Source organism: Apodemus sylvaticus, chromosome X (assembly GCF_947179515.1).
Source record: "Apodemus sylvaticus chromosome X, mApoSyl1.1, whole genome shotgun sequence".
NCBI lineage: Eukaryota > Metazoa > Chordata > Mammalia > Rodentia > Muridae > Apodemus > Apodemus sylvaticus.
The window spans coordinates 147,552,104-147,577,384 of NC_067495.1; the positions used below are offsets into that span (position 1 = coordinate 147,552,104).

General features: G+C 40.6%; 1 protein-coding gene across 2 annotated transcripts in view; it reads left to right on the forward strand.

The window, feature by feature from the left end:
• The window catches only part of Mamld1 (mastermind like domain containing 1), a 137,265-nt gene that overhangs the window by 89,999 nt on the left and 21,985 nt on the right, over window positions 1-25,281 (forward strand). The window contains exons 3-4 of one of the 2 annotated variants that reach the window (XM_052171374.1): window positions 842-2,785; window positions 4,739-4,849. In XM_052171374.1, coding sequence (XP_052027334.1) covers window positions 842-2,785; window positions 4,739-4,849 — 2,055 coding nt within the window. The remainder of the gene's footprint in view (window positions 1-841; window positions 2,786-4,738; window positions 4,850-25,281) is intronic. The other variant, XM_052171375.1, reaches the window with a different exon arrangement.

Sequence of the window (25,281 nt, forward strand, 5' to 3'; positions counted from 1 at the left end):
CTAGAAAGGGATTTGCCAGTTATTCCTCAGATGTGAGCACTCTAAAACAGTAGAATATTGGTTCATCCAAGTTATTTTAATACACACATAAGCAGTGAGTATGTGTGCATGTGGAAAGAGTGTGTGGGTGTAAAGTAATGGAGTAATAACCTCAGTGGCTGGTTTAAAACGTGCACTTTCCCTAAACATGCGCCTCAGGCAGCTCCCTTGCATGTCCATTTCTTAAACACTGTTAGGTTCTATTTTATCAACATACCCTGATTCATTTAAGCAAGGAAGGTCAGTGTCTATTTTATGGTTTGTCTTTTTTAAAGCCTAGGTTATCTCTAGCTATATAGACATTGAAATTGTTCAGCTAGTTCTAATTTGCACCTGAGTGCCTGCCTTTGGCAGCACTTTCATTGAGTGAGCTCAGCACAGCCCCTGAACACCCCTTTAAGTGTACAACGAATACCCTTGGTGTGACTTTCAGTCCTGTTTAGTATACAGACAGCATATTGCTTTATTTGAAATGTAACAGAGCTGTTTAAATGAGACAGAGCAACAAAGAAACAAAAACCATGCTTCCAAAAATAGATTGTATTTTTATGATTTTTGACAAGTGTAAGTCTAAACTAAGAGTCCTGTTTTATTTGTGGGACTCCTAGCATTAGCTTTAATATGTCGAACTTTTTGCTTAATTTGTATTCATTCATTCTCTCTCTCCCTCTGTCTCTCTCCCTCTGTCTCTCTCTCTCACACACACTCTCTGTCTCTCTGTCTCTCTCTCTGTCTCTCTCTCTCTCTGTCTCTCTCTCTCTCTCTCTCTCTGTCTCTCTCTCTCTCTCTCTCATAAATACAGGGAACCAGTAAAAGAAGACAGGAAGGAGAGAACTTCCACTTCACAGGCGTGGCTGATGGGGGCTATCCTAATAAAATCAAGAGACCTTGCCTTGAAGATGTCACCCTGTCTATGGGCCCAGGGGCCCACCCTACTTCTCTCTCTACAGAGATTCAGATGCCCACATTAAACATGAATCACAATTCTGCAGATCTGGGAGTGTCTGGTCAATCATTACTCCTTGAGAATAGCCCTCTGGACAGTAATGTTGTGAATAGCAGTGCTATGGGCTCACCATTTGGGGTGCCATCAATTGCAGACACGGGGCTGAAAGGACATGCTGTTTCTTACTATGAGAAAAACAACAGTATGCCAGCTGTAGACCAAGAGCTTCAAGATCTGCTGGAGGAACTAACCAAAATTCAAGAACCTTCTTCAAATGATCTTGACCTTGAGAAGATTCTGGGGAGCAAGTCAGAAGAACCTCTCGTTTTACAGAATCCCCAGGCCCCTCTTGGTCCCCCTGCCAAGCTTCCAGTTCAGATGCCACATATGGAAAGCCTTGGATCCAGCAAGGAATTTGCATCTAGCTGCAGTCAAGTTGCTGGCACATCACTACCAATCATGCCCTCCTCCACAGGGATCAGCTACTCCATTCCTTCCACCAGTAAGCAGATAGTCTCATCCAGTTCTTCAACAGCACAGGCTCAGGTCAAAAACCAGGTCCAGAACGTGCTCCCCGTCACTATGCCTCCATTATCTGTGCCTCAGTGGCATCATGCCCACCAGCTGAAAGCACTTGCAGCCAGCAAGCAGGGATCTGCTACAAAACAAGGTTCCAACCGCAGCTGGTCCAGTTTGCCTCCTCCAGGTCTTTCCCCACCTTACCTCCCAGTGCCATCTCCTCACCCACCACCACCACAACCACCACCACCACCATTCAGCCCACAGAACTTCACAGCGTCCTGCATGTCATCCAATAGCTTGTCTGGCAGTGCTGTGCAAAACTCGCCCAATGCCTTACTCTCCAGCATGGCCCCCAGCAGCAATGCTGCCCTTGGGCCCACCTTGCCCTATGTTCCAGCAAAGCTCCCGGGTCTGCCTCTCAATCAGCAACCACAATTCAGCCCCCAGAGCTCCATTCTTGCCAATCTGGTGTCCTCTACTGTCAAAAGCCCTCAAGGACACCTGATATCTGCTCTGCCCACCAGCACCCCAGGGCCATCCCCTCCCTACCGCCCTGAGAATCTCTCCAGTCCCGGCTTGCCACAGCAGTCCTTTACTCCACAATACTCTCTGATCAGGAGCCTCACTCCCACCAGCAATCTGCTAAGTCAGCAACAGCAACAGCAACAGCAGCAGCAGCAACAAAAACAGCAACAGCAACAGCAGCAGCAGCAGCAGCAGGTGGCAAATTCCATCTTTAAGCCTATGACCAACAGCCAGCAACCCAAAACCTTGAGTATGATCATGCAGCATGGCCTAACAAGTTCCAGTCCAGAAGCACCTGAGCCCTTTACCTTCAGCAACACGAAGCCCTTGTCACATTTTGTTTCTGAGTCAAGCCCCCGGAAGATGACCTCCATGCCTACCCACTCCAGGCAGTCGTCTTTGCTCCACTATTTGCCTCAGGCAACACCAGCACACGCTCCTTCTGCCACTGCCTCCTCAACTGCCACTGCCACTTTGCAACTCCAGCATCATCATCAACAGCATCATCATCAACAGCACCATCATCAACAGCAGCAGCATCAACAGAACCATCATCAACAGCACCATCATCAACAGCAGCAGCATCAACAGCAGCAGCATCAACAGCAGCAGCATCAACAGCAACAGCAGCAGCAGCAGCAGCAGCAGCAGCAACCTGACCAGTCTTCATTCCTTCTGCAGCAGATAATGCAACAACCCCAGCGCTTTCAGCGCATGATGGCCTCTGATTCTATGCCTGCTCTTCCTGGACAGGTAAGGCTACCTCCTATCTGGTAGTGCTCCTTTGGGAAATGAGAAGTATGTGAGATGTCAGACAAACCTGGCTTTGGTAGGCAAATCCAAACTATTATCCCTGCTGAGACCAAACTTGACCCTGGAAAAGCCCATGTAAGTCAGCTAATTTCATGTAGTTATGTACAGTGTTCATGTGGCCAAAATTATGTTTCCAGGGCCTTATCAGCTCATTTAATTCTCCTGGAAAGAAAGCTTCACCCATAATCTGTGCCCAGGGGAAGGAGTTAGGCAGGACAAGTCAGACTTCTACAGATGTGCAGTTTCCCTTGGACTGAGCCACATGCAAATGCTTTGAAGGATGTAAGTAAATCACATTGAAACATTTGGGTCTTGTCCATGCTGGTATTAAACCAAACACTAAGCCTTCTAGAAATGTTCCAGCATGCTGAGCAATCTCAGCATGTCCTTCATCACTATGCTAGGTACTGAGGCATGTGCTAAAGGGAAAAAGTACAGACACCCCTACAGTAGTTACTGTATTTATCACCATTTTACAAAAGAACTATCTAAGGCTCAGAAAGTTTTGATGACTTGCCCAGTGTCACATAGTTAGCAAGGGTCTGAACAGGAGATTAAAGCCAGAAAGTCTTGCTCCAAAATCTTTCTTATCTTGAAACTACTTTTACTCACATTCCCTCATCATCTACAGTCTTTTGAACCACGAGACACAATTGGTTTTCCTTGGTGGTCAATTATAGTTCCCACTTTTCCTTGCTCTGATCCTTGCCTATATTAATTATCTATCACTTTGTAACAAATTACCCAAAAGAGTCAACTCCAAACCACACATATATTGCCTCACAGACTCTGTGGGTCAGGAATCATGGCTTAGTTGGTTCTTCTGGACCAGAGTCTCTCAGAAAATCATTGTCATCTTCAAGTTCCACAGGGAAGGAGCATCTTCCATGCTCACTCATGGCAGGGATAACAGGAAGAAGCTCTTTGTTGAGACCTCATGGACTAGTTTCGGCCAGAGGCTTCTTTATCAAGTATCAAAGAACATGGCAGCTTGGCTTCATCCAAGTGAATGGGAAGCATGCCAGATAGATGCAAGGATGAGAGCAGGGATGGGAAAGAATGCCAGGAAGCTTTAAAGCACAGTCTGTATTATCATCCAGATGTCAGCCACAAGGAGTTTCAGGAAGGCTGGCTATCAGGAGGCAGGGCTCAATCTTCCTGTAGAATACTGTTAGTCATGATGCTTCTTACATTCATTGGCTCTTCATATGAGCTGATACAGTTGACCCTTAACAAGCATCCCATTAAGTCACCCTTTACTCTATGAAGGGCCTTGCTAGAATCTGTCCTGATGGTGTTTCTCACATGATCAGATGTTCCCAGAGTCAGAACCTGGCTCCATATACTTGTCCAGATACAACCTGTAAGGCTCTGCCTTGCACTTCATTCTATAACCTTGAAGTGCTCAAAGTTCTTGGCCTTTGTCCCTACTGGTTCCTGTGCCAAGCTTTCTCTTCCATTTCTCTCCTGTCTAACTTCTGCAGCTTCTCTAAGCGCAGACAACATCCCTCCAGGAAGCATTGTCCTGACTGAACTGGGGCTTCCACTTTCTGTTGGGCCTCTGTTCTGGAGAGAAGTCAAAGAGAAGAGGGTCGTAGAGTGCTTGGACAGAGAAGCATATTTCAGGAGCTGACCTCTTTAAGGGTGTACATGACAGCTTTCTAAAAGTAGACTCTTCACCCAAGTTTCATGGAGCCCAATCAAGCAGTGCCTGATCCCATGGAATTGGCTGTCTGATGGGTACATGCAGCAGAAAGAACTCCTGTAGGGGTGGCTGGTGACTAGCTAGGATGAGTAGCATGAAGACATATCCAGTAGGCAGGACAGGGCAACCATCTGGGGACTTGAGCCCTGTCCTTGGCTCAGGAGCACTGTGGTTTGATGTCATTATAGGGCTGTTGCCATCGTTGTGCGTGGACTTCTACGGCTCTCTGGCTGGAGCACCAGCATCAGCAGTGGAACTCTCTCACTAGCACTCATGGACATGTGCCACCATCTAACCTTGTGAGCCACTTTGTTTTGTTCTTATCTGTAATGGGATGTTTGTAGTCTGACTGTATTGCCACAGAGCCAGTTCAGATGCCTTAGGGGGAAATGCTTAATGATTGAAGTTATGAAAATTACGACTGGCTGATCACTAAGGTGGGGTTGGTGAAGGTGTTTCAGAGGAAAAACCAAGCAACCATGTCCTCCAAAGATTATAAGTGTATAAAAAAGATTAGGAGTGTATAAAGGCTCCAAATGCCCACTCATAGACAGGCTAGGCTCCCCATAGGGACAACAATATTCTACTATGAGCTGTCTTCCCAGCCACATATAAAACCATAGGCCAGTTATTCTTCACTCACATGTCTCTTCTCTTAATCCTCAGAGGTAGGAGATTTTATTGTTCAAGTCAATATTGAGAAGAGAAGCACAGAGAAGTCAACAGAGTGGCCCGCAGTCACACAGCAAATCAGGCAGACAAGCATCTGGCTACAGAGCCTATGCTTATATTCCCAGGAATGGGGCACTGCCTCCAGAATGTTCTGTTCCTACCTTCCCTTTTTTACCCATTTCCTCTTCCACAAAATGGAGAAGTAGTAGCTGATTAAGGATAAAAAGAGGTATGACATCTAAAGTTCTTTGAGTAAATCCAAGCAAAAAGGACTTTCTGTCACTGACTGACTTTTGGACTTGAGCCCTCAAATTCTCTAAGGTTTTAAAACATGGTCCTCCAAATCAAGAGATAGGTCAGAATCGAATGTGAGCTGATCTCCCTTCAACCCTGTCTCTACCATGTTGTTGCCAGGAGTTATGAGACTTGTGCACCTTGAGGGGTCTTTCATTCTAGGTCAATGGAGATGGCCAAAGGTTGTGTTTACCTTGTAAGCACAGTGTTCCAGATTCCTGAGCACTCTTGTGTTCTTGCTCCAGCCCATCTCTGGTGCCCTGTTCACATAGCATCCTTCCAGACCAAATTCATCACAACTGTAAGGTCTCAAAACAGCTTGGTTACTCTTCTGAGAAGAAAAGAAAGAGGATAGTGATTGGAACAAAATTTGGTATCCTTGTAGAAGAACAGATGGATGCCCCAGAGGTGGGACGTGCATGATTCTCACTTTAGCAGCAGGGAAACAAATTGCCCAGCCAGGCTGAGTCTGTAGACACAATGGTCACCTGATGACATGGTATTTATTAGTCTGTGACCCTTCCCCTCTGTGGTCATTGTTATTGTGGGAAGACTGGAGGTACTTGTGAATCTGGAGCTCAGTTTTTGAAAGGAATATTTTTCTTTTAATGTAAGATGAAAAACTGTTAAGTAAGCAAAAATTCCCATCCTAGCTGTCTATAGAGTTCATACTTCTGTGTTTCTTAATTGAAGAGATTACTTTTTACCAGGAGAATAAATAATGGATTTTATGTAGACCACCTCTTCCATCTAAGCCACAAGGTAAATGTCATCTGTCTTCAGGATGTCAGTTCAGTGTGACAAGTCAAGAGAGAGTACTGAATGCATACAGAGTTGAAGTTCCAATCCAAAGCAATGCTTGATGTTGTGTGCATGAGCTAGGGCCAGAAGCAAAATTTCCTAAACCCTCAGAACCTCAGCAAAAAAAAAAAAAATACAGAAGAGAGCAGCCCCCATCCCATAGAGAACTGAGAAAGAGAAGAGAGATAAGCTGCTTCTAATGGAGTACATTCAGACAGGACCAGTATGAGCCTTGGCCTGAGATCTAAAACCCCTGTGGGCAAGTGAGACTCCTATAATGAGCACTTGGGACTTGAGAAATGCAATGTAGAAGAAATACCAAATATGCTACAAGACGCTCCAGTGGAGAAATATGAAAAATTGAGACCAGGTAAAATTTTGCCTCCAAATAAAAACTAATCCCAAATTCACAATATAAAGTTGTCCTCCAGAGCTGTTTTGACTTCAAATTACAGTAAAAGATAGGGAGAGAGAATTCTTAGGTGAGGAATTGCCCCTGGTAGACCATCTTAATTTTTCCTACCTTGTTCTTACCGTATATTAATTCTACAAAATAATAGATGCCATTGTGATGTGGTCATACTTGCACATAACATATTTTGATCATATTCACCTGTCTCCATGATCTTCACTTAGCCCCACCTCCAATATCACCAATCCATTACTTTTCCCTATTAATCCTTATACTTTCATCACCTTTTTTCCTATATTCTGCCTATGAGAAAAAAAACATTATAATGTTTGTATTTCTGAGTCTTTAATATACCACTTAACACAGGGATCACCAGTTGCAACTGTTTTCTGGCAAATGGAGTGATTTCATTCTTTCTCACAGCTGAATAATTTCCCACTGTGCATAAACCTCTTTTGTTTATCCATTCATATGTTGTTGGGCACCTAAGCTGATTCTATGTCTTGGTTATTATGAATAGTGTCATGATAAAAATGGGTATACAGGTATCTCTTATATAATTATAATACTTCAGAGTATAAGCCCAGAAAGGGTATGACAAAAATCACATAGAATTTCTAGATTTCGTTAACTTTTCTATCTTGCTGGGGATTTAATCCAGGGAATCGCATGTGTTTAGCAAGTGCTACATTAGCCTAGAAGATCTACTTTTAATTTATTGAGGAACCACCATCATTATTTCCATAGTGACTACACTAATTTGCAGTTCTACAGAATATAAGGGTATATCTGTCCCCCATCTTTGCTAGAACTTACTGCTTTTTGTTGGTTTTCTTGATGATTGTAATTCTGACTGGAGATAAGATGGAATCTGAGTGTAGTTTTGATTTGCATTTCCCTGGTGGACGAACAGACTAAACATCTTTGCCTGTATTCCTTGGCTATTTGTATTTCATTTAAAAATTTCTCAGTTCATTTCCTATTATTGATTGGATTATTTGCTCCTTTTGTTTAGTTTTTCACCTATTTACATATTTTGGATATTAATCCCACGTCAGATGAATAATTGGCACAGATATTCTTTCATTCTTCAGTCTGTCTCTTCAGCCTGATAACCATTTTCTGTCCTGTGCAAAAGGTATTTAACTTGGTGAGACCCAGATTGGCAATCAGGGTTAGGACTTAGTGCAATTTCACCATCAGTCACTGGAGAAAGGAACTCACATTTACTCCCAAAGAGGAAAACAAATCTGTTCAGGAGATGGAAGTGACGCTGTGCAATTATGTGACTAACAAGAGGTGGCCTCCAGCCACAGTGCCTTCTGCACCTGTGCTTTGCTGCCCCATGTAGATCTGCATGAACAATTCTGTGAATACATGAAGAGGAGGGATGTGGATGGCAGCCAGTTGGACTAAGAACAGAAAGTCTTGGCATCTGATCCTTGAGGCAGGCTGCAAGGCACAGGGGGAAGAGAGTAGCTACAGTGAAATACACTGAAAGCACATGAGAGTTTGACAAAGTTTGAACAGAGAGAAAGGGGACTCCAGTTTCCTTAGAAGAAGACTGGGGCCAGCTCTGAATTATATACTCAACAAGAAGTCACATGTCCTCTTAGCTTAGGAAGCAGTGGGTCCCTAGCAAGTATGAAGAGATAATCAGTGCTATCTATTGTCCCTGCAACACTGGGGCTGCCACATGTGTAAGAGCAAGCATTTCACCAATGGGCCAGAAGCGAAAGGGAAATACATAGAGCAAGGACCTTGGTCTCGGCCTTCCCAACAGTGCCAAAGGGCTGGACTCAAGGCCAAGTCCACTTACCTCCAGGAATAGATGGTTGAAGTTCTGTCAGCTATGTAAATGCTGAATGACAAATGTGATTCCAGGATGACTTCAGGTGAGCAGGAGGAGGGGCTAAGGTTGTGATTACAGCAGTTTGCTGGGGCCACCTGTCACTTGGAAACCAGATCCTGAACCTGACACATAGGTCTGAGAGTGTGTACACAAAGGGAAAGCAAAGGTCACACTCACATATCCCATCTCCAGGCTGGCTCAGACCCACAGGTATTAAGTACAACACATGCATCACCTCTTCTTGTCCATCTTTCTCTTCACACCTCCACAACCTTTAAATAAAATGTGTGTGGTGCCTGAGATTATTTTGCTTTGAACTTCATGCTTAGTGGTGCATGAGCTCTAATGAGGCATTCAAAGTATGGCCTCCCATTAAAAGCAAAAATGATGAGTGAGGTTCAGAGAATCCCTTCTGCAATGAAAGCTACATTAGCCCTTTTAGACTCCAGTTAGGAGAGATGAAACTGAACCTTCTGTTTTCAGAATCACTTATTAGCATGTTTTAATATTCTTTATTTACATTTCAAATGATTTCCCCTTTCTTGGCCCCCCAAAGTCCCATAAGCCATCTCCCCTCCCCCTGTTCCCCAATCAACCCCCTCTCACTTCCCTGTCCTGGTATTCCCCTATACTGCTGCATGAAGCCTTTCCAGGACCAGGGGCCACTCCTCCCTTTGATGTCCAACAAGTCCATCCTCTGCTGCCTATGTGTCTGGAGCCATGGGTAACACCATGTGTACTATCTGGTTGATGTCTTTGTCCCTGGGAGCTCTGGGAGTACTGGATGGCTCATATCGTTGTTCCTCCTATGGCGCTGCAAACCCCCTTCAGCTCCTTGGGTCCTTTCTCTAGCTCCTCCATTGGGGACCCTGTGCTCAGTTCAATGGCTGGCTGAGAATGTTCCCCTCTGTATTTGTCATGCACTGGCAGAGTCTATCAGGAGACAGCTATATCCGGCTCCAGTCAGCAAGTACTTGTGGGCATCGATAATAGTGTCTGGGTTTTGTAGCTGTATATGGGATGGATCACTAGGTGGGGTAATCTCTGGATGGTCTTTCCCTCAGACTCTGCTTCACACTTTGTCTCTGTATCTCCTTCTGTGGGTATTTTGTTCCCCCCTTCTAAGAAGGACCAGAGTATCCATACTTTGTTCTTCCTTCTTCTTGGGCATCATTTGATATGTGAATTGTGTCTTGGGTATTTCAAACTTCTGGGCTAATATCCACTTATCAGTGAGTGCATACCATGGGTGTTCTTTTGTGATTGGGTTCCCTCACTTATGATGATATTTTCCATTTGTGCCCATTTGCCTAAGAATTACATGAATTCATTGTTTTTGATAGCTGAATAGTATTCCATTGTGTAAACATACCACATTTTCTGTATCCATTCCTCCGTTGAGGGATATCTGGATTCTTTCCAGCTTCTGGCTATTATAAATAAGGCAGCTATGAACATAGTGGAGCATGTGTCCTTATTACATGCTGGGGAATCCTTTGGGTATATGCCCAGGGGAGGTACAGCAGGGTCCTCCAGAAGTGTCATGCCCAGTTTTCTGAGGAACCGCCATACTGATTTCCAGAGTGGTTGTACCAGCTTGCAACCCCACCAGCAGTGGAGGAGTGTTCCTCTTTCCCCACATCCTCACCAGCACCTGCTGTCTCCTGAGTTTTTAATCTTAGCCATTCTGACTGGTGTGAGGTGAAATCTCAGAGTTTTGATTTGCATTTCCCTGATGACTAAGGATGTTGAACATTTCTTTAGGTGCTTCTCAGCCATTCATACTTATTAGCATTTTTACAGTGACCTTTAGCTTACTGAAAGACATGACTCCTCCCATCACAACATGTACACCACTTTAGAAGAAGGGCCTGTCACCTTGGGCTTCCAAGTCCTCTCACTTGCTTTGCTTGCTTTTTTTTATCATTCAGTGGGGAGGGAGGGCAGCACTGCCTGACATACTCACAGGCAAGTTCCTTCATGTTTTCTCTTTTCCTAATTCTGGTGAGGGGTAGCATAGACTTCATTTCAAAATTCGTTCTGGTGAAATGTAAGAGCAGACACCTTCAGGAGCAAGGACTGGACTGCCTATTGGAAGTCAACTGACAACTAAGGACGGAAGTGGGAGAGGAGAACACATATCAAGTTGCGAAGGACCACAGACCAGACTGGAGGCTTGCCCTGCATGCATCTTCTCTACCAGACATGGACATGTTTCCCTGAGTGGGCACTCTTATTTTGGACCTGACATGATCATACTGTCACACTTAGCTTTTCCTTTCTATCCTAACTAAACTACAAATGTATTTAGTTCGGGGCAAATATTTTGGGAGGCTGCTGTTAAGAAGAAAATGTTAGGCATGATGTGATATACATTTCAAGAGATTGATCACTGACAGCTCAGTGTTGAGAAGCTATGTTTTAACCACTCTGGATTGACAGGAAATGAAACAATGCTCAAAACTTAGCACTAAGGTTACCAAGAATCAATGTTGTTATTTTTTCCCCCAAGTTTCCTTTTGAGTTTCTGAGTATTGAGAATAATGCTCCACCTTAAAGCTTCCCCTTTTAGATTCACCAGGATCATAAATCACAGGAGTATGGACACCTTGCCTGGGTCTATTGTACCTTTAGACTGTGTCCCTTAAAGGTTGTCAGAGCACATAACTTCAATCTGCTTTTAGAAATCTCTGTGTACTCTGACTTGACTGCTTCTGACCTTGAAAGGAACAGCAGAATAGACAAGTGAGTCCTGAATACTTGCAAGCTCCAAATCCTCAGGTTAAACCAATGATGGATCAAAAGTATTTGGAAAAAAATCTGTGTGTTCTGAGCACATACATTTTTTTTGAATCTTTTTTTTATTCGATATATTTTTTATTTACATTTCAAATGATTTCCCCACTCCCAAAGAGATTACCCAAAACATAATCCACACATCAAATGAGCACATACATTTTTTGTGTCCTTATTTCATAAACAATATAGCATGATTATTTGCATTTGTATTGCATATTATAAGTAATCTAGACATGATTAAAGTATAAGAGGATATATAAAAGATCTATAGAAACACTAACATTTTAATTCAAATGGCTTGAGCATCCAAAGACTTTGAAATTTGGGGAAATTCCTCACATCAATTTTGTTTGGGGACATTGCTGCTCCTGATGTCCACATAGATAGCAGCTCCTAAGAAAATAACTAGACAGTCAAGCTCCTGTTTAGCTGTTGATTGAACCAGGAAAGTTGTGTGTTAGATCAGAAAATATACAGCTTAGACTCAGGAAGAGGAAAGACACAGGGTTTCAAACTTCTGTAGACAATGATAACACCCCGTTGAAGAACCCCATGCTACGAAATTGTAGAATTTGAAAGGTTAAAGTAGTTGATGCTTTCTCACATACAGTTCAGTAACACTCAACAACGTTATGTAGGTTTCTCTAAGATTATAATGGAACTGAGAAAGTCCTATCATCTGGTGATGTCATAGCCATTCTGTCAAAAGGCATTACAATATTGTAGTGATGCTAGGGTAATCAAACTGCCAGTCCAATAAAAAAAGAACACGTGCAATAGTGTACTCAATACTTCATGTTTATACTGTGAAGAAATGGCTATGTTCCTAGTTTTTTGTATTTTCTGTACCTTTGTGTTTGAGTATGCTCTTTCCAGTTATAAAACAAGTTTACTAGAGAACAATTGTCCTGTTATGTTGGCAATTGTTCATCTATCTTGTTTACTGATTCTCCTGACTATATCATAATGCCACAGTAGAATGATTGACCTTTATGTACCATGTAGATTTGTGTAAGTATACTCAATGAGGTACCCACCATGATGAAACCAACTAGGAACACATTTCTGTGTCCCTATCAATAAATGACACATATCTGTGTCTCAAAACAACAAACCGGAAAGGGAAACACTGAAGTTTTAAAATACTTGTTAATCCTTCACTAATCAAAAACAATCTTTTCTGGTATTATTAATGTACAGTATCAAAATAGCATCAATATGGCTGTCCATTTTTCTGCTTAGGAACAGAAATGAGTGGACTTCTGTTCCTAAGCACTTAGTGAGCACATGTAAGCTAACCACACAAAACTGAGTTGCAGCACATACCCAGAGCATAGCAATAAATTTTCCAGTAAATTAAGCAATATGACTGTCATTCTCTGGGAATTTTAGGGGCATGGCAACATTGGAGGTACAAGGAAATGACTTAAATAGGAATAGGCATCACTGCTGCGTTTGAATAAGATGAGAAACCCTGTTTGCTTTATCCGCTCTCTGGGTATCCACATGTCTCAAAATACCAGTTTTCTGGATAATACAGGAGCCAATAAGACCTGACATCTAAAACTGACTTTCTATGAGAAATTTCAGGGCTTTGGAATAGAGTTTTGGCAATGGTTAGGGGTCTCCACTACAGTGAGAACAGGTCCTAAGACCTTGATAATGGAACACAAAGTATGAAACAAGAGCCTCTGATAAATGTTCAAATGACTCATAGAAAGTTGGCACACCTTCTTGTGAGGCATTCAAGACTTTTAGTTCTGACCTCTTGGGGTTTAGTGACACTCAGTTTTTTTAATAGTTATTGTGTCTCATTTGTGACCTCACTTAATACTACCCCTTAGCTACAGGAAAATACCTTACCTAGCTTTGAGTGTGAGCTCCAAAAAGTGTGATCCTTTAAATAAGTATAAGAATATAGGAAGCCTACTGATTTGCTTGAATTGATTTTATAAGCAGCCACTTTGCTGAAGTTGTTTATCGCTGTAGGAGTTCTCTGGTGGAGTTTTTTGGGTCACTTAGATAGACTATCATATCATCTGCAAATAGTGATAGTTTGACTTCTTCCTTTCCAATTTGTATCCCTTTGACCTCCTTATGTTGTCTAATTGCCTGAGCTAGTACCTCAAGTACAATATTGAAAAGATAAGGAGAAAGGGGGCAGCCCTGTCTAGTCCCTGATTTTAGTGGGATTGCTTCAAGTTTCTCTCCATTTAGTTTGATGCTGGCTATGGGTTTGCTGTATATTGCTTTTACTATGTTTAGGTATGGGCCTTGAATTCCTGTTCTTTCCAAGACTTTAAGCATGAAAGGATGCTGAATTTTGTCAAATGCTTTTTCAGCATCCAATGAAATGACCATGTAGTTTTGTTCTTTGAGTTTGTTTATGTAGTAGATTGTATTGATGGATTTCCGTATATTGAACCAACCCTGCATCCCTGGGATAAAGCCTACTTGATCATGGTGGATGATCGTTTTCCTGCTATACCACTCCTGGGCATATACCCAGAGGATTCCCCACCATGTAATAAGGATACATGCTCCACTATGTCCATAGCAGCCCTATTTATAATAGACAGAAGCTGGAAAGAACTCAGGTATCCCTCAACAGAAGAATGGATGCAAAAAATGTGGTATATCTACACAATGGAGTACCATTCAGCCATTAGAAACAATGAATTCATGAAATTCTTAGGCAAATGGATGCAGCTGGAGAACATCATACTAAGTGAGGTAACCCAGTCTCAAAAGATCAATCATGGTATGCACTCACTAATAAGTGGGTGTTAACCTAGAAAACTGGAATACCCAAAACATAATCCACACATCAAATGAGGTACAAGAAGAACGGAGGAGTGGCCCCTTGTTCTGGAAAGACTCAGTGTAGCAGTATAAGACAAAACCAGAACAGGAAAGTGGGAAGGGGTGGGTGGGAGAACAGGGAAGGAGGCTTATGTGACTTTCTGGGAGTGGGGGGCTAGAAAAGGGAAAATCATTTGAAATGTAAATAAAAATATATCGAATTAAAAAAATAAGTATAAGAATGTGGGGTGGCAGGAATGAACCCGTGATGGAGTAGTATCTGCTAGGTTCACAGAATGTTAAGTTTTTGAGATATTTAGGTGGTTGGTTTGGATAATTGTTGATGGAAGCTCTCAGCTGTCAAGATTTAGGAGCTTGATGAACTCATCTGTTTTCATGTTGGATAGAGGAAATATCTTTGACACCTCATGTAGGATACTGCCTGCCTGCAGTGCATCATTGTGAGCTAGTTGTGTTTCCTGTACTTCTATGGCATTTGTGCAATGTCTGAATATGTGTATCTCCCTCTTCAACTTCCAACAAATACAGTGTCATGCTTCCCGTGGTACTTTGCACAGGGTGTTCTGTTGCTGCTGCTATCACTGCTGTTAATGAAGTTTATAAGGACAAAACAAGACTTCTGGCTGCCATTTCACATACCACAGTGACAGTCACACATGATAAGAAAAACCCAGAAGACAGCTAGCTTAGGAATTCAAGCCACTTGTTTTATTGTTTGTTTTTACTAAGATTTATTCATACCACTCAAAGAAAGGTGGCATTAATCCTTCTGGTACGAACCAGTCAACTGCAGTCTTAGGAGTTGTGAGTCGTCTCCATTTACACAGTGTGTAGATAACTGCTATTTGTTTCTGACTAGCACAGAAGCAAGTGAACATGATTTAAAGACTACTTTGCATATGTTCTTTCTTTTTTTATGCTTCAATGCAAATTAGTAAGAACATTTAGCTATGCAGAGCATGGGGGCATGTGTAATCCTAGCACAGAGACTGAGGAAGGAGGATCACGTATTAATGTCAACTTGGCTACATATACCCTATACCCCACACACCAAAAAAAGGAATGATACTGTTTTGGTTGTATTTGAAAAAGCTTTGTGTTAGTCAGCTGTCACTTTGACAAAATGCCTGAGATAATAACTTTGTGAGAAGAAAGGATTTATGTCAGTCCATAATCTGCTGGACCCCTTGATTTAGAGTATGTGCTAAGACAGAACACTATGGCGGAGAACAACTATTTAATCAATTCTCTTCAGCTCATAGCACATGAGAAACAAAGAAGCACAAAGAGGCAGGGATCCAATATTTCCCCACTGAGAGTCAAGTACACACCTCCAATGATCTAACTTCCTCCCCTTAGGGCCTACTTCCTAATAGTTTCACCACCTCTGCCATTGTACCACAAGCTGGTGTTCAAACTGCTATCTCAAGGGTCCTTGAGAGACATTCAGCATTCAATCAATAGCAATCTCATACCACATGATTAAAATAATAACATGTTTACTTTTGCTACTTTCTGAGTTTAGATTCTATATTTCTTATGATAAACTCGTGGTTTTGTTTTTGAGTTTTTGTAATTTATTTCGTTCATTTAACTACATTGCTAATTTTTTTATTAGCTTTTTTAAAATTTGGTAACTTTATTTTTGGCAAATATGTCACAAAGAGGTGCCTTTCCTTATGTCCACGATCAGTAAGGGGCCTGAATTCCATCATTTCTCACTAATTGCTATATTTAGAACAATACAGATCAAAGAAGTAAAACTGGGTTGAAATGGATTAAACCAAAGAAGTTCTCTTTGAGTTCATGGAGGTTCAGAGTCATGCAAATCTGTTCTATCTGGCTCTTTCCTCAGAGGCTTGTGGGAAGTGTGCTGCTCTCCCCAGCTCCGGAATTATGCCACACTAGAAATTATAACTAAAGGCTCAACTGTTGATAAAACTATATTAGTATGATTTACGTCATGGTATGGCCTCAGGAAATTTATAAGTCTCTTCAAAGATCTTGCTCCAAGCCCCAAACTGTGACTTGTTAGACCTACACAGGGTGATATTTACTATAGACTTTAGGTTCCTCTTCCATGAACAATTTAACACAAATTGTGATATCCTGAAATTGATCAGCTGATTGAAATTTTAGTTCCTTGCTTTCCCTGAGGTTTTCGAGTCTTCAGAAGTTTGAGACAACTGAGATGTTTCTACTGAGTCTCCGCCATGAATTCTTTGCCACTATCCTGGCTGCTTGCCTCTGACCTAAGAACAGTCCACTACGGAAAGACCCTCTGGGTGGGTATGGATACATTAGAACAAACAAAATACTCTGAGATGCATTTGGTGCCATGGAGAAGAGACCTGGAGATTCCCATCCTTCCCCCAGGCATCTACTTTGTACCCACTGCACCCTAGGGTAGCAGCCACTTCTCCCACCTGGCCTTCTCCTTGTCCTTGCCAATTCCAACCCATAACATCCTCCACTCCCACTCCCGCCCCCACCAAGGGAGAGAAAGAGACTGACAAGCATTGGTCTGTAAGTCTGTATTTTATTTGTATCTATTCTCTACTCTCCAAGTAGGTAAAGTGTTTGATACAATACTGGGCAAAGGAATAGAAAAATGGAACAAACCTGCGTGATTGCTGTAGAGTCATCAGTAGACTCCTCAGGAAGACCTTTTATAGCCTTTTGTTCAGTTATCATCCTTGAAATCAAATGTTGACTTTCTAGTATGTTATTGGACTTTTCAAAGGATTTTAAAATTCAGGGACTTTGGTTCCATAATTGCTCTTAAGAATACACTTCCTGTATTCTATAGATAAATTCCAGTTTGGATCAATTATTTTCTTCACAAAACCCCACAAAGGCCATGTTGAAGTTTATGTCAGAATTGAGTGTGATCCAGAGCTTTAAAGTTCTCCTTCATACATTGTTGCTTTTCAAATGTCTGAATGAAGAACCCAAGATGGTGATATTTGATCTGTACTTGGGTATATTTGCTGGAGTGTGCTGGATATTGCAGGTGTGTTACACTTTTCTTTAAAAGATCTGATCTAGGGAGAGAGAAACATGACTCAAGGCTGAGCAAGGTTGTGAAGGTCTTGGGCTTCATCATCAGAAATATGGTGTTCTTGTATGTAGCCATATTTCTCTGAATGTGTCCTGTCTCATCTGATCTTGGAAACTAAGCAGAGTTGGGCCTGGTTGGTACTTGGATGGGAGAGATAACAATATTCTTTAACCAGAGGCTAGAAGCATAGAACAGACCTTATAAACTCAGAAATCTGAGGAGCCAGGCTACTGGTAGCAGAGAACCCAGTTCACACTGATTTAAACAACAACAATAAAATTAATTTAAAACAGATCTTACTGACTCCTACAAGGGAAAGTTCAGCTGTTGGGTGACTTTAGGATGGTTTAAATCATTAGCTTAATCCTGTCACCAGAGAGCAACTATCTTCATCCTTCCCTCATCCTACAGCTAGCTCCCCCTTGTGGGCATACTGCAGCTATCAGCAATTTCAGAGACTGCCAGCTTTCTCCTGCCACCCCACTACCCCAGCCCCCATTCAAACAACTGCTTCCAGTCCAGTTTCTATGTCAGAAGAGCAACGAAACTTCTTTCTCAGAAGTCCCTGAACTCCAGTGGCTTATTGGATAAAAAGGATAATATGCACACTATTCTGCTTTCTGACAGCAAAACTGAAATGTCCCATCTCTAGAATCTTGGATGGGATCAGTTTCCTCCCAGATATTTAGAGGGTATGAGGCTTCTGGGTAGGGCCACATGAATGAGAAAGAGTAGAGTTATCTGAAGAAGGAAGAAGCATGCCTTTGATGTTGACTAGGCCATCAAGATCTGCAGCAGTCAGCCTTGGAGGCTGTCATTCATTCTCTCTTGTCATGCTCTTACTTTCCCAAATGTTCAACCCTATGGAAATCAAATTTACCCTTTGGGCTTAGTCTCCATTTGAGAAATCCTAGGGGCATGCTATCCTTAGTACTGGCCCTATCTGTGTCTCCTTGTGTTCTAAGGACTCTTAATTTCCAAGCTCATATGAGTAGAGGAGGAATAAGAATATGGATAAAAAAGAACAATTTTCTGATTTGAAAAGGTAGAATTGAAAAGCAACTGAACCATCACTGAACCATAACCTTACCCCCAACCTGACTCTATGCCCTATTGAACAGGATCAAGTATCTCTTGCTTCCATGAGATCTAATGTCCTTTGAGGATATACTCTGCAGCATTTGTTAAAATGTGACTAGATCCTGCATCTAGAATTACTGATTCCACAGGACAGTCTAGGACCTGGGAATTTCAGTTTTTAGTGGGTCTCTAAGGAATGCTGCTGACTCTGTTCCAAGGCTCCCACTTTGAAAACCTCTAGAATGAACAAGCTCATGGTCCTTCTAATTTTGAGCTTTAAAACTCTAGAATTGTAATTATTTTAAAAACATGGTTTTAGAACTCCAACATACCAAGTTATACCATGTAAAGAGGTGGAAACATCTTGAAGGACAAGTTAGGGCTCCTATATCAGGACAAATTCTATCTACCAATCAAACTTTGCTGATTCCTCCCCAGCCCAGCCTTGGATAACTACCATTTGACTCTCCTTTCTATGAGATCATCCCTTTGAGATTCCATGTCTAAGTAGGACCGTGGGCCTGCCTTATTTCAGTTAACGTAGTCTGCATTGCCACCCACATTGGCACAAATGACAGGCTTTTATTCTTTTTCTAACTGAAGCCATGCAGTAATCCCTTGTTTCCTTTACCTATTTATCTGATGATGGACACTCTTGTGTGTGATGCTACAATGACACAGGAGTACAGTTGTCTCTTCTACACAGCTGAGTTAATTTCCTTTGACTATACATCTAGTAATGGGATAGATGGATGATTTGGTAACTCTACTTAATTTTTTGAGAAACATCTGTATTGTTTTACATAATGTCTGTGCTAATCAACATTCCCTCCAGCAATGTGCAAGACTTCCAGTTCTTCTACATACTTGGAGCACTGGTCCTCTTTAGCCTGTTTGATAGCAGTTTTTCTGACTGTGCTGAGCTGATATTTCACTCACTATGGTTTGGATACACAATGACAAGAAATATTGAACAAAATACCTTCTGGTCATTTGGATTTCTTCCTTTGAGACTAGTCTATTTAGATAAATGTCCTGTCTGTCTTTTGGGTTTGTTTGTTTTTTTTAATAAATAACTTTGGTTTGTTTTGCCTCTGTTGAGTTTTTCAAGTTCAATGGCATGTTAGATGAAGCATTTTCTCATATGCATACTGTTTTATCCTTTGCTGCATTGAAGTTGTTTTAAAACTATTTGGCTGGCTTTGCCTTTTATATTCTATCCCTCTAAAACTCTTTGTCCAAATCTAGTTTTCTAAAACTCCTTATGTTTATTCTAATAGTTCCATAATTTCAGGTCTTATACACGAGAAGCCCTTTATATTTTTTTGAGATGGCCACTAACTCACTAAGTAACCAAAGATAACCTTGAATTTCTGCTCCTCCTCCTCTTCCTGTACCTCCCAAGTGTCAAGATTACAAATTTATGAACCCATGCCCAGTTTCTACATTGTCAGGGATGGAATTCAGGGATTCCTGAGTGTTAAGCAGGCAATCTACCATTTGAGCTAAGTCCCCAGGCTCCACTTAAGACTTTAATACATTTTGAATTAGATTTTCATAACTCTGGAAACTCGGGGATTTGCCTGCATTTTTTGGAGGTAGATACCCAGTTTTCCTTATGCCATTTATCGAAAAGACTGGGTTTTTTCCAATGTATATTCTTATCACTTTTGTTGGAAATCAGTAAGACACAAACAGACAGGTAGGTAAGTAGGTAGGTAAGCATGACAGAAGGACACATAATAGATGATTAAATAGGTAGGCAGATAGATAGATAGATAGATAGATAGATAGATAGATAGATAGATAGATAGATAGACAGACAGACAGACAGATTTTTGACAGTTTCTATTCTGTCTGCTTGGTTTATGTGTTTGTTGTTTTGCTGCTTTAATTGCTATTACTTTTTATCCCATTAATCCCTCCTGCTTTGTTCTTTTTGATCAAGATAGCTGTAGATATTTTTAGGTTTGGGTGACTCCATACAAACTTTAGAATTCTTTTTGCTAATTCTATCAAGATTACATACCACCTGCATTTTGATAAAGCTACATTGGATCTAAATTACTTTCTTTAGTACAGAAGTTTTACAACACTGACTCTTCCAATCTATAAACAAAAATGTCATTTAATTTTTTTCTTATCCAGTTTCTGTTATCAATGTTTAAAACATTTCATGACAGAGGTCTTTTACCTCTTTAGTTAAATTTGTGCGTAGTTAACTTTTTTAATCTACTGAATTTGATATTTGCTTCTTGATTTCTACTTCAGGTAATTCACCATTAGTATATAACAATGCCACATTTTTGTGTGCTGTTTTTATATGCTGCAACTTTGGTGAGTTTATTTAGTATAAAAATAGCTTTGAAAGATTCTATATGTAAGATCATATCATTTGAAAACAGTGACATTTGATTTTTTTTATTGATTTGTTTTTACTGAAACATCCTTATCATCCATTGATTATGACCATGTGAATCGTATCTTCTGAGTGTGCTATTGAATTCATATATTGATACTTTAAGGATTTTTATATCTGTGTTTATGAAATGTATTGGCTTCTTGGTTTATTATTTGTTTGGGACATTTATTTGGTTTGGAACCAGAGTATTTCTAGTCCCATGTGATTTGTTGAGAAAAATTCCTTTTTCCTCTGTTTTTTGAAATAACTTAAAATTGCTTTTAATTCAACCATGAAACCATATAATACTTGGCTTTTCTTTGATGGCACATTTTTATTATTGGTTCAATCTCTGAACTTGCTATTTGGTCTGTTCAGGTTTTCCATTTCTTCATGATTGATTCTATGCTGGTAAGATATATATGTATATATATATATATATATATATATATATATATATATATACATATACATATACATATACATATACATATATATATATGAATTTGTTTTCTAAATTACCAAATTTCTTACCATGATATTCATAATAGTGCCCATTCTATAACATCTCACATTTCGTTTTTTTATTCGATGTATTCTTTATTTACATATCAAATGATTTCCCCTTTTCTGGGTCCCCACTCCCCACAAATCCCACAAGCCCTCCTCCCTCCCCCTGTTCCTCCATCTACTCCTTCCCACTTCCCTGTTCTAGAATTCCCCTATACTGTTGCACTGAGTCGTTCGAGAACCAGGGGTCACTCCTCTGTTCTTTTTGGACATCATTTAATATGTGGATTATTTCCTGGGTATTCCAGTTTTCTAGGCTAATATCCACTTATTAGTGAGTGCATACCATGATTGATCTTTTGAGATTGGGTTACCTCACTTAGTATGATGTTCTCCAGCTCCATCCATTTGTCTAAGAATTTCATGAATTCATTGTTTCTAATGGCTGAATAGTACTCCATTGTGTAAATATAGCACATTTTTTGTATCTATTCCTCTGTTGAGGGACACCTTGGTTGTTTCCAGCTTCTGGCTACTACAAATAGGGTTGCTATGAACATAGTGGAGCATGTGTCCTTATTACATGCTGGGGAAACCAGTGGGTATATGCCCAGGAGTGGTATAGCAGGGTCCTCTGGAAGTGTCATGCCCAGTTTTCTGAGGAACCTCCAGACTGATTTCCGAAGTGGTTGCACCATCTTACAATCCCCACCAGCAGTGGAGGAGTGTTCCTCTTTCTCCACATCCTCGCCAGCACCTGCTGTCTCCTGAGTTTTTGACCTTAGCCATTCTGACTGGTGTGAGGTGAAATCTCAGGGTTGTTTTGATTTGGATTTCCCTAATGATTAATGATGTTGAACATTTCTTAAGGTGTTTCTCAGCCCTCCGAAGTTCTTCATGTGAAAAATCTTTGTTTAGCTCGGTACCCCTCTTTTTAATGGGGTTATTTGGTTCTCTAGGTTCTACCTTCTTGAGTTCTTTGTATATATTAGATATTAGCCGTCTGTCGGATTTAGGGTTGGTGAAGATCCTTTCCAAATCTGTTGTTTGACGTTTTGTCCTTTTGACAGTGTCCTTTGCCTTACAGAAACTTTGTAGTTTTAAGAGGTCCCATTTGTCAATTCTTGATCTTAGAGCATAAGCTATTAGTGGTCTATTCATGAACTTTCCCCCTGTGCCCATGTCCTCAAGGTTCTTCCCCAGTTTCTTTTCTATTAGCTGCAGTGTGTCAGGTTTTATGTGGAGGTCCTTGATCCATTTGGAGTTGAGCTTAGTACAAGGAGATAAGAATGTATCAATTCGCATTCTTCTGCATGCTGACCTCCAATTGAACCAGCACCATTTGTTGAAAAGACTATCTTTTTTCCACTGGATGCTTTCAGCTCCTTTGTCAAAGACCAAGTGACCATAGGTGTGTTGATCCATTTCTGGGTCTTCAATCCTATTCCATTGATCCGCTTGCCTGACATTGTACCAATACCATGCAGTTTTTATCACTATTGCTCTGTAGTAAAGTTTGGGGTCTGGGATACTGAATCCCCCTGAAGTTCTTTTACTGTTGAGAATAGTTTTAGCTATCCTGGGTTTTAGGTTATTCCAGATGAATTTGAGCATTGCTCTTTCCAGTTCTATGAAGAACTGTGTTGGGATTTTGATAAGGATTGCATTGAATCTGTAGATTGCCTTTGGCAATATGGCCATTTTAACTATATTAATCCTGCCAATCCAGGAGCATGGAAGATTTTTCCATTTTCTGAGATCTTCTTCAATTTCCTTCTTCAGAGATCTGAAGTTCTTCTCATATAGGTCTTTCACTTGTTTGGTTAGAGTCACCCCAAGATACTTTATGCTGTTTGTGGCTATTGTGAGGGGTGTCATTTCACTAATTTCTTTCTCAGTCTGCTTATCCTTTGAGTATGTAAAGGCCACTGATTTGCTTGAGTTGATTTTGTAGCCAGCCACTTTGCTGAAGTTGTTTATCAGCTGTAGGAGTTCTCTAGTAGAGTTTTTTGGGTCACTTAAGTATACTATCATATCATCTGCAAATAGTGATAGTTTGACTTCTTCCTTTCCAATTTGTATCCCTATGGCCTCCTTATGTTGTCTAATTGCCCGAGCTAGTACTTCAAGAACAATATTGAAAAGATAAGGAGAAAGGGGGCAGCCTTGTCTAGTCCCTGATTTCAGTGGGATTGCTTCAAGTTTCTCTCCATTTAGTTTGATGCTGGCTACTGGTTTGCTGTATATTGCTTTTACTATGTTTAGATATGGGCCTTGAATTCCTGTCCTTTCCAAGACTTTTAGCATGAAGGGATGCTGAATTTTGTCAAATGCTTTTTCAGCATCCAATGAAATGATCATGTGGTTTTTTTCTTTGAGTTTGTTTATGTAGTGGATTGCATTGATGGATTTCCTTATATTAAACCATCCCTGCATCCCTGGGATAAAGCCTACTTGATCCTGGTGGATGATCATTTTGATGTGTTCTTGGATTCGGTGGGCAAGAATTTTATTGAGAATTTTTGCATCGATATTCATAAGGGAAATTGGCCTGAAATTATCTTTCTTAGTTGGATCTTTGTGTGGTTTTGGTATCAGTGTAATTGTGGCTTCGTAGAAGGAATTGGGTAGTGTTCCTTCTGTTTCTATTTGGTGGAATAGTTTGAAGAGTATTGGTGTTAAGTCTTCTTTGAAGGTCTGATAGAATTCTGCACTGAAACTGTCTGGTCCTGTGCTTTTTTTGGTCGGAAGGCTATCTATGACCCCTTCTATTTCTTTAGGGGTTATAGGTCTGTTTAGATGATCTATTTGATCCTGGTTTAATTTTGATATTTGGTATCTGTCTAAGAAATTTTCCATTTCCTCCAGATTCTCCAGTTGTGTTGAGTACAGGCTTTTGTAGTAGGATCTGATGACTTTTTGGATTTCCTCAGTTTCTGTTGTAATATCTCCCTTTTCATTTCTAATTTTGTTAATTGGGATACCTTCGCTCTGCCCTTTGGTTAGTCTGGCTAAGGGTTTATCTATCTTGTTGATTTTTTCAAAGAACCAGCTCCTGGTTTTGTTGATTCTTTGTATGGTTCTCTTGGTTTCTACTTGATTGATTTCAGCTCTGAGTTTGATGATTTCCTGTCTTCTCCTCCTCCTGGGTGAATTAGCTTCCATTTGTTCCAGGGACTTCAGTTGTTCCGTTAATCTTCTAGTGTATGCTCTCTCGAATTTCTTTTTGGAGGCACTCAAAGCTTTGAATTTTCCTCTTAGCACTGCTTTCATTGTGTCCCATAGATTTGTGTATATTGTACCTTCAATTTCGTTAAATTCTAAAAAATCTTTGATTTCTTTATTTCTTCCTTTACCAAGTTATCAGTGAGTAGAGTATTGTTCAGTTTCCATATATATGTGGGCTTTCTGTTGTTTTTATTGTTATTAAATACCACTTTTACTCCATAGTGATCTGAGAGGAGGCATGGGATTATTTCAATCTTCTTATATTTGTTGAGGTCTGTCTTGTGACCAACTATGTGATCAATTTTGGAGAAGGTACAGTGAGGTGCTGAGAAAAAGTTATATTCTTTTGCTTTCGGATGAAAAGTTCTATATATATATATCTGTTAAATCCAATTAGTCCAAAGCTTCAATTAGTTTCACTGTCTCCCTGTTTAGTTTCTGTTTTCCTGATCGGTCCATTGATGAGAGTGGAGTGTTGAAGTCACCCACAATTATTGTGTTAGGTGCAATGTGTGCTTTGAGCTTTAGTAAAGTTCTTTTATGAATGAGGGCGCCCTTGTATTTGGAGCATAGATGTTCAGGATTGAGAGTTCTTCTTGTTGTATTTTTCCTTTGACCAGCAAAAAGTGATCTTCCATGTCTCTTTTGATCACATTAGGTTGAAAGTCAATTTTATCTGATATTAGAATGGCAACTCTGGCTTGTTTCCTGAGACCATTTGCTTGTAGAATTGTCTTCCAGCCTTTTACTCTAAGGTAGTTTTTGTCTTTGACACTGAGGTGTGTTTCCTGTATGCAG